Genomic DNA, 20,183 nt, shown 5'->3' with positions numbered 1-20,183 from the left:
CTCAAATTTACTCAATCAAATTTACCTTCAAGACATCTTATCTGGCAATAATCTTCAGTCTGTCAGATAGATTGTTCTGCAAAGGACTCTAACAAAGTAAAAAACAGATTGGGAGAATTCTGTTTTGTTTTCCATGCAGCTTTCTTCTCCTTCCTCAATAAAAATAAAAGCTAAACTGTGGAAAACTTGCTTCAGGGCATTTATAAATATTATAAATTAAAATTGAATTTGGATTCATAAAATCTGCAATATTTCACGTCTACGGATAAAAATGCATGCAGAATTCCCTGAGCCAATAATTCAAGCAGCATTTCAGGCAAGTAGCCACCCTAACTCGCACTTCTGTTTTGTTCATCATTTATTTTCTCTACAACTGTTAATGCAGCTCGAGGCTGCAAAAAATGCAAATGTTTCCTGTATCAGGTGAGAGTTTCCTTTTTCCTTCTCATTTATTATTTATGTATCAGAATTAAAATAGATGTCATTTGATCCCAAAATCCATTTTCCATAATGCATCCATATTCACATTAAAATAATATATATATATATATATATATATATATATATATATATATATATATATATAATACAATCCCAAAATCATTTTTGTACATAATAGTGGTGCAAAATTAATGAAAAGTATGCACTTTCCAAATTTTCAACATATAGACTGTGAAAGTGTTGCACAGAATTTTACACGAGATGCCCATCCTCTGGAAGAGTATTGGCCAGTATACGGATTTCTCATCATCATCATTATTTGTAAGTTTCTAATTCAAGTTCATAGAAAAATATGTGTCATCTCTCACAAATACAAATACATGATGGCAAAAGTTGTAACAAGCTAACTAAAAGAGGGATGTATGCCTGCAAAGTTATGTAGATCATTTCAGAATTTAACCTTTAATGTATGGCTGGTTTTGAACAAAACCACCAAAATGATGGCATTACGGATGGTTGGTTTCGATTGAAACTACCTCCATGTGGCAGCAATTAACACGTCATATCTTGAAAACTACAGATGATAATTCAGTTCTGTCTTTTCGTTCATTTATATGAGAGTTTGACATACCTGAATTACAAAACAATATATATTATACATTGTTACTATTATTAACAAACAAATTGAAAATGTCTTTGTTTTCCCTCTGAGTATTTTCCGATACATCATCATATAAAATGGGTTATAACTCTTTGCTCATATATTTCACTTTTACATATAATAATGAGAACATAACACTTTAACAACCTGCAACAATTAAGGGTCCAGGGGGAAATGCACAATTTTCAAAGTTTTCTAAAAATTATGAATTTTGAAAATGTTGTATAATTGCCATTCTTCTCCCAAGTGAAGGATGGGCATTACATGACCTCACAGAGTGGTCTTTTACCATGCATCCCTGCAAGTTTGGTACATCCAGCATCCATAGGGCTGACACTAGAAGCGACTTCCCAGAATTTTTTCATAAGCTGGCAACACTGCCACTTGCAAAGTTGACGATAAAGCAAATACTTTTCTCTTAATAAATTACCATCAACGTTACACTGAGTTAAATTCCCTTTCGGAATTTCCCCCAACGCATAAATTTTCCATCGTAAGAAACACTGACTTATTTTATAGTTCTACTGCTAGATGTCAGCCTTATCGCTCTCCACACATTTATGGTAAACTCCCATTTCCCCTCATGACTCTATTCGTCGACCAGCAAACATCTGTTTTTTTTTTTACAACCTTCTTGACAAGTAACTTGGTATTTCTTCGCGAAGGTAAACATGTTGGGTTTACTACAGTGTTAAGTGCTAAGTTGGCAATAACAGTACATCGGAAATAGGCAAGTGATTTTTCTACCATCATACGGTGATAGAATTTGTGAAGTGGAAGCTTGGCCTTGGAACCAGTTTATCTAGGTGACGTGCATGCAGCTGATTTGGTAATCAGTTCCTGAATGGTTGACCAGTCGCTGAAGGCTGCATGTGCAGTTGCCAGAAAGAAGTAACATCGTGATTTGACCAGCCCAATTTTGATGATATGTACCCAATTTTCATGATGTGTAACATGCAGAAAAGAGAAGCATAGCCGTGAGGACTTAAAATCGAAGTAAGGTACTTTGAAGTGAAAATCACCTAATTGTGTGAATTAACATAGTTCACGAAATGTTTGCATTATTAAATTAATATAATAAATGTATAAATAATGAACTTATGTGGTGACACGTGTATGCTAAATCCCCTTTTAATATCATTGTGAACTTATCTAGAAATTACGTACACTCCCAAACATTTGCGTAATTGCAAATCGATGAAGAAAAAGTCACAGTGATCATTTTTGCATAGCGGTATGTATTTTCGTGCCAGTGAACTTGGCCAATCAGAATACAAAAGATAAAGAAGCCGACTGATATTCCTCCCATGTCCCTTTTAATAACCTTCATTGCATTCTTAACAATTTCACGAACGAGCATCTAAAAGTTTTATGATGCAATACAATATTACTTGGCAGAACCGTTAAGAGTAATTTTAGCTGTCCACGTCTCATTTTTAACATTTATGTTCATTATTTAAAAAATGACGTGAATAACTTGATATATCGTGTAAGCATAATGAGTAAGAAACAAGAGTATGAATTATAACCTCAAAATAACTATATTAATTGTTGCATGTCACGCAAAACCCTGAACACGAATGTATTGTATTTTTAAAGGTCCAACCATATTAGGTCTATCGTTGTATTACCTTTTCCTTATGCATAAATGTTATGCTGTGATTCAAGATACAAAAATAAATTATGTGGATCAACAACAATTTTTTATGATTTACAAGCAAATGCATAAGTATTTAAGTATCACATGTAACTTACGTTTTGGAAACCTAGTTTACATTATTGGGGAACTGTGGTATGGTTTAAATGATGTTGCCTTGTGGGATTTTTCCATGTGTTCGGGAAAACTTAAACAACCCATGTTGCAAGCATAATTTTGTCTCACGGCGTATTCCAGTTTGGTCGTCGTTAGTTTATGGGCCCAGCTACATGCTATAAAATATCGTGTCACACACTTTTGGATATTGTTATTACTTTTTTCATCAATATCAGTATGCTACTCTAGGACCATGATAAAATTCAAGTATAATTCCTGGTTTCAAGGAGAACTTTCCAAAAATTCAAGGGTACATACAAGCTGATGTTTTCTCTATTCCAACCTTATGTATTACTGCCTCTCACCACACACACCCAAACATGCACAAATATATTAACAATATAAAGGATCTGTGTGATTCTAATGTACCAGGTGGCCAGAATTAAAGTTACCAACTCTGAGCTCTCTGTAGCCTGTTTGAGGCATCGTAGAACTCTGAAATTTGGTGAATCCACTATGCAGACCATGAAAAAGAGGATGGCGATAAAATTTTTTTAAAAAAAATAGTTCAATTTTCTGCCACCAGGTTGAAATGTGGCACTGTACTTCCATGATGGGTTGTAATAATGACGTAAACTGCTCCAATTGGTTGTGGATTTGCCTTTACCTTGCAATCTTGCAATAAACGAGAGATTATTTTCTCGCAACTTCCAGCCATTAACAAATATCTCTCTAATAACTCAGCTAAATCACTTAACGTGATTATTTGTACAACTCATCATGGAAGTACGGTGCCACATTTCAACCTGGTGGCAGAAAATTGAACTTTTTTTTATCGCCATCCTCTTCCCCATGGTCTGCATAGTGGATTCACCAAATTTCAGAGTTCTACGATTCTTCAACCAGGCTACACAGGGCTCTGAGTTGGGTAACTTTAATTCTGGCCACCCGGTATTCAAAAATTCTAATTCAATTCAATAAAATGGTATATATATATTTAAAATGTTTAATTCAAAGTGCGGAGTTTATGTTTGCCACTTCACATTCTCAGATATGAAATGCAGTATATCTAAAAACACAAGTCACAAATGATATGGGATATTCTAATCTACAAAAAAATTATAATTGTATAAGAATTTCAAACTCAAATTTAACTAATCAACTTCATGATCTTGCAATGATTTTCTGTCTGTCAGATAGATTGTTCTGCATAGGACACTAACAAAGTAAATGGATTGTGATAATTCAGGTTTATTTTCCAAACAGAGTTCTTTTCTTTCCGCCATAAAAATGTGAAAAACTTGCCTCAGGGTATTTATAAATATATATATACATTTAATGGGATTTTGATTAATAAAAGTTGCAATTTTTCACATCTACGGAGAAAATTTCATGCAGAATTCATGTATAATTCCCAGAGCCAATAATTTACGAAGAAATCCCAAAATTCAAGGAATTCCCGGTGAATAGCCACATTGAATATGTACCAGCCTGTTTTCAACGGAACTTTTCATGTTTGTAGGATTGTGTCATTTCTACACACAACATTCTTTTTCCTTTACACTTTGGTCTATTGTGGACACAGGGGCGTGCTGAATACCATATTTTTAAAATTCAACTTTCTTCTTCTTCCTTTGACTTTCATTATTCGGAGGTACAATGTATAAATTTAACCTCTGCTCAAAGCTCTGTCATTCTGAAAATAAACATAACCGACTTCATCTACCTACGAGATGGTCTGCTAAAGGTTAAAAATCTTGAACAGATGTAATAAATACAAATAGTAATAATCAAAAAGTTATGACAGTTGTATCATTGGAATATTTTTGTAATCAAGTGTACTGAGATGTGCACAAATAAAAAAGCCTTGAGATAGGAGCGTCCCTGTGATGTAGCAGACAGGTGACTGACTTCAGAGCTCCTCAACGCTCTGTGGCCCGAGCGAGATAAGAAAAAGGAAGTGCTGGCAGTTGGAACAGCTGATCGGTACATGCCAGACTGTGGCAGTGGCTCGAGGTTTTTTTCGAGTACGGAAGTATGTATGAGTGGAAGCTTTATAATACTCACAATTATTTATTTGCGCTTAATAAATAGTATGTCAAGAAAACTGAATCTTATTACTTCCCGTCGTCATAAGAATGGTGCACGAACAGGAGGACTCGAACGTCTACGTCAGAAGCCGGTAGTAGCTGTTAGATGGAGAACTTCAACCTTTTCAACTGTGATGTTAGAAAAAGTTTAGTACTTACGTTCGAAGTGGAAAATGAAGAGTGACGAGTAACTTTATCATGCTGTGACTGTAGCGACAAAATTATAAAATAGTTGTACTGAACCCGGTGACTAAAATTCGTAACTAGCAGTAACAGAAGTTGAAAATGGCTACAAAGAAGGAATTGGAGTTTCTCTTTAAACAATTTGAAGCTTGACTGGTAGAGCAAGTCAGTAGTGTTGAAGCTAATGTCAAGGCTGATATTAAGAGTGTTGAAAATAATGTCAAAGTCGATATTAATAGTGTTGAAGCCAGTGTAAGTAATGTAGGCAGCAGTATAGGTCTGTTAAGGCAAGACTTCGAATTATTGGAAGCACAAGTCAAAAGAAAGTGTCTGATAATTTGGGTGAAACGAAGGAATACACCAATGAACTGAAGGAACAAGTGGTCAACTTGAGCATGAAATTAGAAGAGAAGATAAACGAGTTTTCTGTAAATCAACATAAAAAATTAAGAGAGGTTCTTGATTCTTATGTAAAACAGGTAGAAAATGAATGTGTAGAAATTAAGAAAACACTCCAAATCAATCAAAAAAAGTTTGAAAGTTTAGTCAACCTTGAACATGGAAATGAAAGTAGTATGAAGAAGTTGTCTAATAACATTAGTGGAAGTTGCTATTGATGAGCTGAATAGTAAATTTAACAAAATGATTGTTAAGTCTGGTCAAACTATTCACGATCAAAACTTCAGCATCCAAACTGTTCAACAGAAAATATATAGTAATGACTAGAGGCACATATTTTTGGTAAATAAAAAAGCAAAATTTCGGGACAAGAACAGAGTCAATTTCGGGTTCAAAAGCGATAAATAAAATGAAATTTTGCTGTTATAGCAGTGAAAAAGCAGCATATAAAATGAAATTTTGCTGTTATAGCGGTGGAAAAGCAGCATATAAAATGACATTTTGGTTTTAAAAATGTGAATATAATCCAAAATTTGATTGAAAAACTGCACTATTACACAAAATAAACATATCCCTTCTAATAGCACATTAAATCAGTACCAGAATATTAAGTTTATTCCCGTATAAGGGGGTACATTTTTGCTTCTCAAATGTTTGCAGCAGAATTAATCAATTTTCCGTGAATTGCCTAACTCACAAGATACTTTAGACCAGAAAGTGTCGTGTCTGCATATAAATGGCAATTTTCATGTTTAAGAGTCTATTTTGCAACATTTCATGACAAGACATGGTAGAAAAATGAACCTCACACCTTTCAGAAACATGAAAAATTAACATTACAATGTGTTATTTCACATTTCGTGTTTTCATCAAAACAAAATATGCATGCCTCTAGTAATGACATTACTGTTAAAGGTTGCTTACAACAACTTACAGAGATTACTAACAAATATGAGGTTCTTCTATATAATAAGTTAGAGAATATTAGGTATCAAGTAAGAGATTTAGCAAATGATTTCTCCATGTTAAGAATAAGTGCTGAACCAGTACAATAGTCCTTAGGATTAGAAACTAGAGTACAAGGCTTAGTTAGTCCTAATATTTCTAAATTCTTTGAACTGCAAAGGGAAGGAAAGAAAGCTTCTTTACCCATTGAAAAAAATTAATATATTACGTTTAAAAAGCAAAGACCACTATATAAAGGAGAATCTGATTCAGATGTAAAATCTTCTAGCTCTGGAGTTAAAGTTCAGTCAAAGGGGCTTAAAAGATGTAAGTCTGTAAGTAGCTATAAGAGAGATAGAGTTGCAAAAAGTATGTCAAGAGATAAATTTCATGATAGTAGTTCAGAAAGTGGAACTGATCACAAAAGTAGTAGTTACAGAAGCAGGTTTGTACCTAGTACACTTAAATACTCTGATCTAGATAGGTTACCTAAATTTACTGTAACTAGGATGGTATTTGGCGTCACAATTTCTTCAAGAGGTTGAGGATCGCTTGGATACGTTAAATGTTCCCAGAAAAAATTACATGAAGTATGTAGCAATGCTTTTGAAAGGTGTTGCTAAAAATTGGTTCTCTCACGAGAACTACATATTGTAGATTATAGTTCTTTTAAGGTTCTTTTTCTTAATGCCTTTGAAAGTTGCATCGTGGAAGTCAACATGTCTTGCAAATGTTTTGTGCAAGAGATACAGCAAAGAAAGTAGACAAACTCTGTTAAATTATTTCTGGTCACAGATTAATTTACTAAATTCCATTCAGCCAGACATGCCAGAACAGCAGAAACTAATTTAGTAGCCCAACAGTTACAAAATAGTGTTAGAGAAGCAATCTTAAATCAACCTAATATTAGTCATGGTACTGCTGTGGAATTGGTTGCTCACCATGAAGCTTTGTATGTAAGTGTTGAAGGTGAAAGTAGGACAGATGGTAGGCCAGTTCCCACACAGCACAAATCTCCAAGGGACGTCCATAGGATATCCACGATGTCCAGATCAGATATTGTGGATGTCCCACGGATATCCAGCTCTGGACATCCAGATATCCCATCCTGGATATCCAGAGAATCTCCCATTTTGGATGTCCAGGGGATCTCCTGTCTTGGATATTTATGGGATATGTGGTATTAAGTCCACGTGTTATTAAAAATTTGACATAAATGTTTTGATATTCATGTAAATAGTCATTCACAGTATCTCATCTCAATATCATTATGTCAGGACTCAAATTCTGTGGTGCAGTACTAAATCATAACTTAAAAATATCTCCCAAAGGAATTGCATCGTCCATAGGCCTATTGTCTTTTCAGCGAGTCACACATGCCCGCCAGGCCAGGTGAACTTTCTTTGCCACGAGGCATTCTTTGTGCCTCAAAAACAACGCCAGACACCAGTTTGCATTGAGGAAGTTAACTTGCTTAGCCGTGGTAGTGAAGAATGAGCTCTGCTTATCACTGATATACATGTGAATACAAAGCATTTTTCGGATGTGTAAATATGTGTGTGTGAATGTGTGTGCGTCAGTGCATGTGTGTGTGTGAGAGTGAGTGAATGGGTGAGAGTGAGAGGTGGAGAGAGTGGAGTATTTGTTATAAGCATATGTGCATCCGAGGTTTTCGATATGTGTAAATCTAGTCTAGGAATGTTCTTTTCGTATCCAAAGTATGTGCAAAAAGTATCAGAATGATGTCCAGATTAGGTAAATTTTAGTCCAGAATACATTCTTATTCAGAATAAAATAAAAACATCCAGATACTGTCCCGATCACGTGAACCCATGTCCAAAAATGATCCACAGAATGCCCAATGCATATCCAGAATATACAAAACAAATCCACAGAATGTCCAAAACACATCCTTCCTGGATATCCTATGGATGTCCCCTGGATGGATATACAGATATCCAGGGGATGTCCCATGGATGTCTACTGGACATTCCTGGATATCCTATGGATGTCCAGAATTCTGGCACAAATATCCAGAAGACATCCATTAGAAGTCTCCTGAATATATGTGTGGTGTATGGGTTGGCATTAATCAAGTACAAAGTATGGGTTGGCATTAATCAAGTACAAATTGTTAATGAAACTAAAAAAAAATAATCAATCTAGATTAAGCAATGTCTAAAATCCTAATAATATAAGCCATAAGACTAATGTAAAGAATTCTGGTAATTCCAGGAGATATGGCACTGATAATAATAGTAGTAATGACAGTAGATCTGGCCAAAGGTCTTGGCGAGTAAACCATTTTCCATATTCTGGTAATAACTATAGGAATAGTAACTTTAGAGGTAGATACAATTATAATAACCATAACCGTATAAATGCACATAATGGTAGGCCTACTATCTGTGACAAAAATATTGAGCCCTCGGTTTGCATGCTTGTAAAATTGTACTCGGTGGGAGGAAAAAAGTCAAATATAGCTCATTGGAAAGCTACAAGTGTCCGCTTTTAGGCAAAATCAAGACAAAGTGATTTTAACTTTGTCTGTTTTCTATTCAGACAAAAATGTTCATAAAAGTGTAGTTTTTTCGAGGTTTTTTTTTTATAAAAGTAGAATTCAATTGTGTGTAGCTTCGTGTAAAACTGTCGTCAAAATATGTTTTTTTTTGTGATTGAAGATTGTTTATGTGGAAATATCTCAGCCAAATATAATGGTACTATCATCTGTGGAACAGCCACAATTAATGATTAATTATGATGTTGCAATCTCGGTAATGGTCAGCCCAATGGTCATTAAATGCATATCAAAATGATGGCCGTGGAATAAAAATCAAATTTCCATATCTCATTCTTGCACACTGCACGAATTGAAAACAACAGAGAGAATTGTTTTTCTTGGCAACCGGTTCCCGTGCAATTCACATCGTTGCTAAGAACGCACGTAGATCAAGTGAGCTTTGTTGCCAAGCGTTGCTGCTTGCTCTTTAAACTCAGCATCCAAGCAGCTCTGTCATGGCAAATGAGCAGAAACAATGTGTTGTGCAAAGGAAAGCATTGTAGAGATGCCAAAATTTTCTTGTCACTTCTGTGTTTATGTTCCTGCCATGAAATATTGCCTGAACTCCCACATAGCCATAATAATTCTTATGTGCATTCTATCAAGGCAGTCGGTCTCTCACAAGTTCGAGAGTTTGTTTGTACGCACAGTATTGAGTAATGGCGGTTATGTGGAGTGATTTTTTTGTAGCATGAAAATGACTAGACAGTAATATCATAGTATTGCAAACAAAATTATAGTCAGTGCCAAGAGATATTTCGACCAGGAGAAACGAATGGGCACATCTCACGACGTAAACCAAGGTGTCAAGAGCACAGCGGAGTGTTTGGGGGTTACGTCAGCACAGTGAAAAGGTATGTAAAGAAAAAGGGAACAACAAAAATTTGCATCGACCCAATATTCTATTGAGCGAGTTTTTGCAAGGTGTGGTGAGAAGAAAGATACACGACTTTTATTATAATTATCCAGTTCAACAGAATCCATTATGAACAGTATTTTATACTTTTACCTTTCACTCATTATATTCATTGAAAATTTATTAATGTGTTTAGTCCTTCTGTCTCTCAATGAACCCACAACTACTTGTTTATTACAAGAGTTGCAGCTGTGAAACAGACCAAAATATAGAAGCAATATTTCAGGTGGAATGTATAGCAAGCAACACGTTAAATGCTGAAACCACCACCACTACTCGGACACGATGATTAAGTGAATCTTGCGAGATAAACACAATTTACATGCATCGTTGCTAGAAATATATTTTAAAATGTTAGTTGGCGTGAAGGCTTCACATGTGCAATTTTTTAAATATAATTTTTATGCGTTGCTATTGCTAGTACTAACCTCACTCTGTTTCCCTTGCTTATGAAATCGCTGTACACAGCAGCTGCATTATTATTGTATACATTGTATACAGAGAAGACTGGATCTCTCATCGACTTCATTCAAATCGTCCTCATTGAACATCGTTGCACTCAATATATCTGTTTAATTGTGCAACATAAAATAATACTGGGAAAATTATGTTCATATAAAGCCAAGTTGAGTTTTTCCTCTCTTTAAGTCCACTTTATGTACAGGTAGGCTAATCGAGACTCTATTTACAGTTTAAAGTGGGATCCGAACCACTATGTACCTTCACCGGGTATTGAAGGAGACGACGTTCATATGTAGATAAAAGCTAGAAAAAATGAAAAAAAAAAACCCTGCAGTACAGCAGTACTCCATTTGCAATATGAGAAATATTTAATTCATAATTTTATGCTGCCACAATATTTTGGATCGGCTCGACGTAACGCACTTGCGCGATTCTCGCAGCAAAGTGCAGCGATGTGGCAATGCTGTAAAAGTCGCCTGCAGCCCACGGAGTCTGAGATTGGCCGCACCCCGCCATACATCATGCACCCGTTTACCATATTAGGAGGGTGAAAGAATAATTAATATCTGGAACCATATTTGAGGGAATTTGATCAAATGCGTTATATCAACAGTTTTTTTGCAATTTCATTGAATTTGTAATTATGCATTTCAAGTTTGCACATTTCCCTAAAATGTCAATTTTTGAAGTATCTAGTAAAAAAATGCATTTGATTTTTTCTACAAGAGATGAAAAATAATCAAACTTCAAGTATACAAAATCTCAAGATTATATGTACAGTCGATTATGAACTGTATGGTGTTAAGTTCCCCGTTCATGAAAATTGTAAGAAAAACACTTTTCAGTGAATTTTTCATTATAGTAAGAAAACAAAGTTGACATTAATTTTCAGATAATGCTTATTAAAAAGTAGATACTTGAAGCACTGAGTGCAATTTTACAAGTGCGTAAACCGAGGGCTCAATATTTTTGTCACAGATAGTAGGGATAGAAATACTAGTACAAACACTGTTCCACACGATGAGGTTCAAAGCAATCCTCAAAGAAGTGAGCCTAGATTTAGTACTATGGAAGAAATAGAAAATGTTAATGCTTAGTCTTAATTTAGGGTGAATGGCATTGGAGGATACTTGTATCAAATAATTGATGGCGAGAAAAGAATAGTAAGTTATATGAGTCGTACACTGAAAGGTTATGAGAAACAATACACCATAACTGAACTTGAGTGTTTAAGTCTTCTATTTTGTATTGAGAAATGTAGTCAATATCTTTTGGGTAAAGAATTTACCTTAGTATGTGATCATAAGTGTCTTACTTGGCTGAACCATTCGAAGAACTGGAACCCTCGCTTATTACATTGGTCCCTTCAGCTTCAAAAATACCAGTTCATTGTAGAATACTGCAAAGGATCCGACAATGGTCTAGCGGACTTACTGTCCAGACAATTTTCAGAATCAGAAAGGATATTGGTGCACATAAACAATAATAAGGTTTAAAAATGAAGTATTAGATATACCTGTAGAGTTGATAGTGCAAGAGCAGTACAATGATAAGCTATTTCAACCTATTACTGTATTGATTATTTGAACAATTGTGAAAGTGTAAATGTAAGTTTACCTCAAAGGTGTAGAAATTGGAAAAAGTTTTATAAGGTCTGCAATGGAATTTTGATTATGGAATTTTGATTATAAAAGATTTTCACTTTGAGAACCTCTGGAAAATATGTATACCTCAATCTTTAGTTTCTATAATACTGAGGAATTATCATGACAACATGGGCCATCTTGGTTGTGAAAAGTACTCTGCAGGGTTAGGACACTGTACTTTTGGCCTGGTATGAGAAAAGATGTTCTGAGTTATATCAAAGATTGTGAACTATGTATGAGGATGAAGCCGAGTACACATCCGTTCAAAGGCATATTCCAACAACATTGTAACAAGGGTGAAACTATTTAGTTTTTGGATATACAAGGACCATTAATTAAAGGCTCACAAGGAGAAAGGTTTCTTTTAACTTTGCAAGATGCTAACACTAAATATCTGTTTGCTTATCCAATCAGGTCAAGTAAGGCCAACGGCATTGTAAAAACCTTGCTAGAAGGATATGTCAGGCATTTTGACATTCCACACAAGTTGGTCAGTGATAACACCACAGTGTTTCATTCTAACAAATATGTAGACACTTTGACCAGATTAGGCATCAAATTGGCGTACACCCCCAATATATCACCCTAGTTCTAATTTAGTTGAGAGGAGTCATTCTGAACTCAACAGGCTCATGCATGTGTTTTGTAAAGACCACCACAAAGATTGGCCGAAGTATATTGATGTAGTTGTAAGCTTATTAAATGATAGTATACACACCCTGCTAGGATTCACTTCCTCCGAGTTACAACTAAATCGAGATCTTAACTCGTATATTTTGAATCATTTTAATTTACCTCCTAATGAAGTTTCTCGGTGCAAAGATAAGCTATACATGGTTTCTGTAAAGGGTTTCCAAGCAAGGAAGACAAGAAATGACACGTACAACTTGCAACAAGAAAACAGACCTGAGATTCCAATAAAAGATCTGGTATTTGTAAAAACCCATTATCTTAGCAATCTCCTAGAGAATTGCACTAAAAATACTGTGAAGTCTATGAAGGACCATATCTGGAAATTGAGAAAAAGCGACTAAGTATACATAGTAATACTGAAAACTAGCAACATCAGTGGTAACCATCACATCTGGAATTGCTTTAGCAAAAAAAAAAAAAAAAAAAGAAGTTGTTAAAGCCAACTGGAAAGTCTGAATCCAAAATTGTACAAATGCTTGTTTGGGTAGATAAAAGAAAGACTGTTTAAAATTACTTATATTTATTTGTTATTTCTATATTTACTTCAAACTAGATGTTGTAGTAATGATTATAACCAGTGTATTTGCCGACGTAATTCTTTTCGGAGATTTCAATCTATCAATTTCATGGCTTTACAAAAGACAAGAACGACACGTACTTCATGGATCATTTCATACATGGCCTCAGACTTCAACAGCACAATATGTTCAATACACGAAAAGACAATAACCTGGACTACATTCTCTCATCACTCCCTTCAGCGCACATCACCCCTTCGAGAAACCTCATCCCTTCGGACCACGAATCGCTGGACGCTGTATTCTGGCTCCCGGACCACCTGAAGAGTCAACGACCTCCCACCCCTCGACGCCAATACCTTGTTTGGAGCAAAGCACCCTGGGGTGACATCCCTTCGGCGCTGGATTCCATTCCCTGGACAATCCTGGAGAGTGGAAGTGTCAACAAAGCGTGTGACATGCTGACTGATGTGATTCATGCAGTGATGAAGGATTATGTGCCACTCAAAAAAACGAAATCAAGCAAATACCCTTCCTGGTTCGACTCTGAGCTCTTACTTGCCCTTGGAAACCAAAAAAAGGCCTGGGATCTCTGGAAACATTTTCCTAATGAATACACACGGAAAACTTTCACTGACTTACGACGTCACTCTAAACAATTGCAGAAGACCAAATACAGGGAACACATCGGTGCTATCACGAACAATATCAAATCAAATCCCAAACGTTTTTGGTCACTAATCAACTCAAGGAGGCAAAATTCCCGAATACCTTTGAAAGTAAAACATGACTCAGTATGCGCAGAGGGCCCTGACAAAGCTAATCTTTTTAACTCTTTTTTTCTCCATAAATACAACCTCAAATTCACAGACTTCATCCCTTCCTAATCTCCGTCCAGTTTGCTGTCACTCTCTAACGTCTCTCTCCACGTCTCCAGAAGAAGTGCAACACATCCTATCTTCAATGCCTCAAAATCGCGCCAATGGTCCTGATGAAATCCCTTCTATTTTCCTAAAAAATGCTGCTTCATCTCTCGCTATTCCCTTCTCTATTTTATTAAACAGATGCTTCAATGAAGGTACATTTCCAGATTCATGGAAAAATGCTAACGTGGTGCCATTATATAAATCTGGAGACAAGTGTGCCGTTTCTTCTTATAGGCATATTTCCCTTTTTCACCACTTTCTATCGCCTGTGAAAAAATAATAAAGGACCGACTCTACAAATTTACCTCTCCATATATAAATACAGCACAGCATGACTTCTTACCAGGCAGCTCCTGCTTAACCAACTTAAGCATTTTATTATCTGACGCTATCAACTCTATATCTGAAAACTCTCAACTGGATGTAATATATCTGGATTTTTCGAAAGCTTCCAACTCTATAAACCACAATTTTCTGCTTCATAAATTATCCCACCATTTCAATATTCATGGAAACTTTCTCTCTCTGCTCAAGCACTACCTCCAAAACAGACAACAAAAAGTTGTTGTTTCCAGAATGTCTTCTTCTTATCAAGCTGTATCTTCTGGTGTACCTCAAGGCAGTGTTCTTGGACCTCTTCTCTTCATCCTGTACCTTGATGATCTTCCAGAATATATTTCCGATTCATGCAAAAACCTTCTCTTGTTCGCTGACGATTGCAAAATATTTAGTAAAATCTCCAATTTCAGTGACATGACACTTCTGCAAAAGAATTTAGATTCTCTAATAAAGTGGTGTGAATTATGGAACTTAAAACTCAACCCTCAAAAATGAACCATCATGACCTTCTCCTTGAAGAAAAACACATTTAATACTAAATATTTCATAAAAAATAATTGTGTTCAAAGAGTTGCCGCACAAAAGGACCTGGGCATCATATTTGACGAGAAACTTTCCTTTTCTGAGCACATCTCTAGTCACAAGGGGTTCAATGCGTATGCTGGGTCTTCTCTCTCGTTTCACGGAAATAAACAACTTGACTGCCCTCAGCACCTTTTACAAATCTTTTGTGTCATCTAAAATTGAATACTGTTCTCCGATCTGGTCTATGGCATGCCCCTCAAATTCAGATAGACTAAATTCCATCCTAAATTTCTTCCTGGCCATTGTTCAACACCGAATTCCATCCACAAAACACTTGCAAAAGTCCATCCTCCTGCAAATGTTAAATATCCAAACTCCTCAAGAGAGACATAGACTGGCTGACCATATATTTCTACACAAAATAGTGAATGGCAACATCAGAAGTGACTGCCTTCTTCAGGAAATTCACTTTCGTGTGCCTGCCCGCTCAACAAGAAGCACCCTGCTTCCCCCTGAACCTTTAATTTTCGGATGTTACTTAAAATGATGCATTTTACTCATTCTTACATTTAGAATTTAAATTGTTCAAAAAGATGCAGTAGTTCAGCAGTTATAGCCTTTTATCTTCAATTTATCCCAAAGGGCTTTTTCAAACGGCGCTTTATACATAAAATAATGAACAAAAAAGACAGACCTGTAATACAGTGTATAGTTTTCAAGAAATGACACGTGAATTGCTGCCGTGTGCTAACAAGTGGTTGGGGAAAATTTCGGCAATCAGGCCTTTGCCCTGCACCCCCCCCCTGAATCCTTCATTGTCGGGCATTGCTTAAAATGTTGCGTTTTTACTCATTCTTGCTTGCTTCAAAAAGATTCAGTAGTTTACAAGTTATAGCCATTTTCAGAAATCTATTCCATAATAATATGGCAGTAACAAAGGGAAACGAAGGGAAACAAAGGACTTTTTCAAACTTCGCTTGTTAATAGTAGTAACAATGGATGTATTGTTTTGAAATTCGAGTATGTCATACCTTCGTTATGTATACTAAAGATAAAAAAAGACAGAACTGAAATGTCGGGTGTAATTTTTGAGAAATTGCATGTTAATTGCCGCCACATCCAGCATTAAGAGGTTCACATATGGCGGTCGAAGTCGAAATTTCGACCATCAGGCAGCTAAAGGTTAATAATTGTCCTCATTATGCGAGGTTAACACAACAATTTTGAGGGTTCCCTACACGAATCAAATTTGGACCCACTTGCATCAAATGCAAGAGAGCAAACTATTTGTCTATATGTCTCCCCATTACTTTCTTTTACATTATTTTATCAACTATAATCTCACTTACGTGAAATTTTGAAATTTCATATTTGTGCATTGCACAATTTAATGGTTAAATGCTATTAATTTTGAATGTCTCATTCACTAAGGGTACAACATCTGTGGAATTTCACGTAAGTAATTTAAAACCACGTTTACCGCATCCATCATGAACTATAATCTTCTTATGACTAGGGCTCGGAAGTTGAAGACCTATAAATTGCCAAAAAAAAAAAGACCTATAAAAAGACCTAAAATTATCAAAAAAAGGACCTAAAAAAGGTAAAAAGGACATATAAATGTGATCCAAATTAATTAATAACTTCAGTTTTAATTACATATTTAATGAATAAAAAAATAAAAAATTCTGGTGCCATGGAACAGACAGTGCGAAAAAACTATATGAATGAAATGCACATTCTTTCAGTCCAAAAATGTCTTTCTCTCATTTCAGGGATGGTTCAAATATATTTATTTAATTATTTTTTATTTATTTCTTTACTACAGAAAGGATGTTTAAGAGGTGATGAACTGATGATGATTCGAATTGAGAATGGGCCATAAAAACGTAGTCAAAAGAAGGTGAAGTTGCAAAGAAAAGCCATTAAGACCTAAAAAAGGCTAAAAAAGGACCAATAAGCCAAAAAATGCCGAAAAGGCAAAAAAGGACAAATAAAACCCACCTATTTCTGGTCTACAATGACCCAAAATGAACATATATTATGTTGGGCCTTGTCTTCGGACACTAGGGAAAAAAAAAAGGATTTTTCCTCAACTTCCGATCCCTACCTATGACATTTCACAATTGTTTCTGATCACATGATTTGACTGATTGATGTGGTTTATTTTACTTTCCGCCACTTTTCACTAATCATGAAGATGAGGATGAGTGATGGGATGATGCAATTGATGAAGGGACATTCACAAAGAAAACCCTGGGATTCGAACCTGTGGCCATCTGATCACATGAATGTTAACAGTTAAGACAATGTGAAAATATCTAGAAATACACACGATTATCATTATCTCAAACAACATCACATATTAATAATGGTTACTTATACAGAAACAGTATTCTAAATTAAAAACAATATTCAAAATAAGTGATATGATGAAGCTCGTTCACTGAATACTGATCCAGGAGGTATGCCCAAGTATTTTCTCAGCACTTGCTTCAGGTTTTGATACTCATCTTTTTAATTTCCAATACAACAGCAGATCCTGGTCACGTGGCATAGTCGGTTCAGCAATGTACTGTTTTAATTGTGATTTTGAGGTAGGTTGATCCTCTGAATGAGAGTTTGCAATAATCTTATCACAAAAACTCCACAGTGAAGAAGTTCCATAACCTAATTTTCAATAAATCTTAGAAAATTAAAATATAAAACTTATTAGTTTACTGATTTAGGTACCGATTTAAATATCGGATTTTTACTGATGCTGATACCGATGTCAATATGTCAATTTCTGCTGATATCCATACATCGGTAATTGACTTCATCACATCCCTAACTGGAAATAGCTTCTGGCACTCAGGGGATTTAAAGTAACTTTCTGAAAATGGTAGTTGTTGAGCTACAATTTACACAAGTTATTTTTTCAACAGTACTCACTTCCTGTTGTTGCCAAACATATATCCCAGCATACCACCAGTAGCCATTCCAGACCAAAATCCTCCGAGTCCTCCTCCACCACGAGCATCACCACTACCACCACGTCTGTATCTTGGTCCTGAACAGCTTGCATCATCATAGTAGTTCTGCCTGAATCCAGGATTAGGAGGGGCTCCTGGCATTGATCCTCCAGACCCAAACCATCCATAATCAGGTCGTCTACCCTCATCTGGATAATCGCTGTTTGTTGTGCTGAAAATAAATTACCTTTGTAATGAAACTTAAGAGTGATGATTAACTAATGATGCTCTTCACAGAACAACAATACAAAATTAATTGACAGCAAAAGAATTGGAATAGCTTGTTAGCATGCATGCAGCAATTCATATTTTTACACTTAGTTACGCATATGTCAAAATTCCTAATTTAGCTCTGATCATTTTGCCCCCCTGATCTTTTACCCTAAACTCTTCAAAGTGGCAGATAACAAAATGCATACAAACTTAGATGATGGCAGGAAGAAGAAGAGTTTAGATTTTGACTCCTGTTTAGAGAAGTTTCCCTGAGCTGCAGTATCTGGTCTGCATTATGGTGAACTAATGTGATTTTTTTATGTGCTTGGGCAGGAGCCAGGAGTAGATTAAAAGTGTGCAAAATGCTTGAAAAAAAAATTAAATATTAAGTTCATGAAAATTTTGCTGTGAGAAGTTTCTTTTTTTTTTTCAAAATTGCCAAATACTTGTGTATATAATAGCCCTTATGCTTGTTATGGACAAGAGTGAAAATGTGTGTTTATATTCTAAACTTTAATTCTTATTCAGAGAAATCTTGCAGTGTAGCACTGAATAAAACAGAAAGGTTTTACACCTATAGTACGAGCACTTGTGTTCCAACTGTCAACGTGGTTTAGCTGTGAAATGCAAGTACCACATGTGTATAGATTTTATGCTGTTTCATAGCTCACACTGGCTTTTTCATTGTATTTTGCATTACATTTCTCTTTTCTTAATTTTGTATTATTCAAGTGTTTGTTATGAAACTTTTTTTTTATTCTTAGGTAACGAACTGCAATAATTACCATGGAATTTCTCTCCTCTCAACATCATATAAAATATCTAACATTTTTTTAAACAAGACTAACCCCATATGCTAATGAAATTATAGGTGATTATGAATGTATATTTAAACTTAACAGATCAACTACAGATCAAATTTTTAACATCAGACAGACACTTGAGAAAAAGTGGGAATGTACTGTATTTACACATGTATAATGCATGTGTATTCTTTTAATCTGACATTGATATATTTTTTCCTTCTTGAGTTACTGTGCTTTAAACATTGTGTGAGGTGATTTTCGCATGCCTGTAACTCGAAAACGGTGCCAATTTTTACATTTTTTCACATGGCATTTTTTCCTTGTTTTTACTTGTCAAATCACCTCCCAAGCATTGTAACAGGTATTTTGCAACACCCTGTACATTGCTTGAAGCATCAAAAAAAGATGATTGTTATGTATAAATAGTCTATATTTCTGCTCCCACAGCAACAGATGAATATTGTGAACAGAACACCTATAAGAATGTTGTGTGAGCTTTTCAATGTGGCACAAGTAACAAAGCAGTGAAGGTCATAAATTCACAGCAAAGCTATCATAATTGTCTTTAAAACTATAATCAGGAAGCCATGTGCAGCTTTAGAAGTAAATTATTAAATGACCTAAGGGGATTTAATTTACAGTAAATGTATTTACCACAAAATAAAGCTGGCATTGCAATTTCTTCTATGACACTTAATTAGTCCTGAATTCAAGATCAATCTTACAATCAATTCATGCTAAACAGATGTTTATTATAATTATTTTGCCTAAAATGGCAAAAAAAAAAGAGAGATAGAAACTACATTCAAGAATATCAAGAGTGATAAACCACTTCCACAATAATAAATTCAGCTAAGTAACAATGTAACAAGCAGAGTCTTTTGAATTTACAAACATAACACTTGTTTTCCTACAGCTTGACTACTGTGACTCTGTCTACTCTGACTTATCAGATGATCTAGCTCATTGTCTGCAACAAGTTCAAAATGCTTGTCTGATTTATACTTGAGCTGAAATACAGACATCACTTATCCCATTTCAGTGAACAACTGATCTTACTTCAACTGACTGATTGACAAAATATACACAATCT

General features: G+C 35.3%; 1 protein-coding gene across 1 annotated transcript in view; it reads right to left on the bottom strand.

Moving 5' to 3' along the window:
* LOC145984104 (store-operated calcium entry-associated regulatory factor-like) overlaps positions 1-20,183 on the bottom strand; it is an 87,669-nt gene that overhangs the window by 9,364 nt on the left and 58,122 nt on the right. Inside the window, exon 6 of the mRNA XM_083117523.1 lies at positions 17,992-18,243. Coding sequence (XP_082973649.1) covers positions 17,992-18,243 — 252 coding nt within the window. The remainder of the gene's footprint in view (positions 1-17,991; positions 18,244-20,183) is intronic.

This window comes from Lepisma saccharinum, chromosome 2, assembly GCF_977018435.1.
Source record: "Lepisma saccharinum chromosome 2, izLepSacc3.1, whole genome shotgun sequence".
Lineage (NCBI taxonomy): Eukaryota > Metazoa > Arthropoda > Insecta > Zygentoma > Lepismatidae > Lepisma > Lepisma saccharinum.
This window is presented reverse-complemented; position numbering and strand designations above follow the sequence as displayed.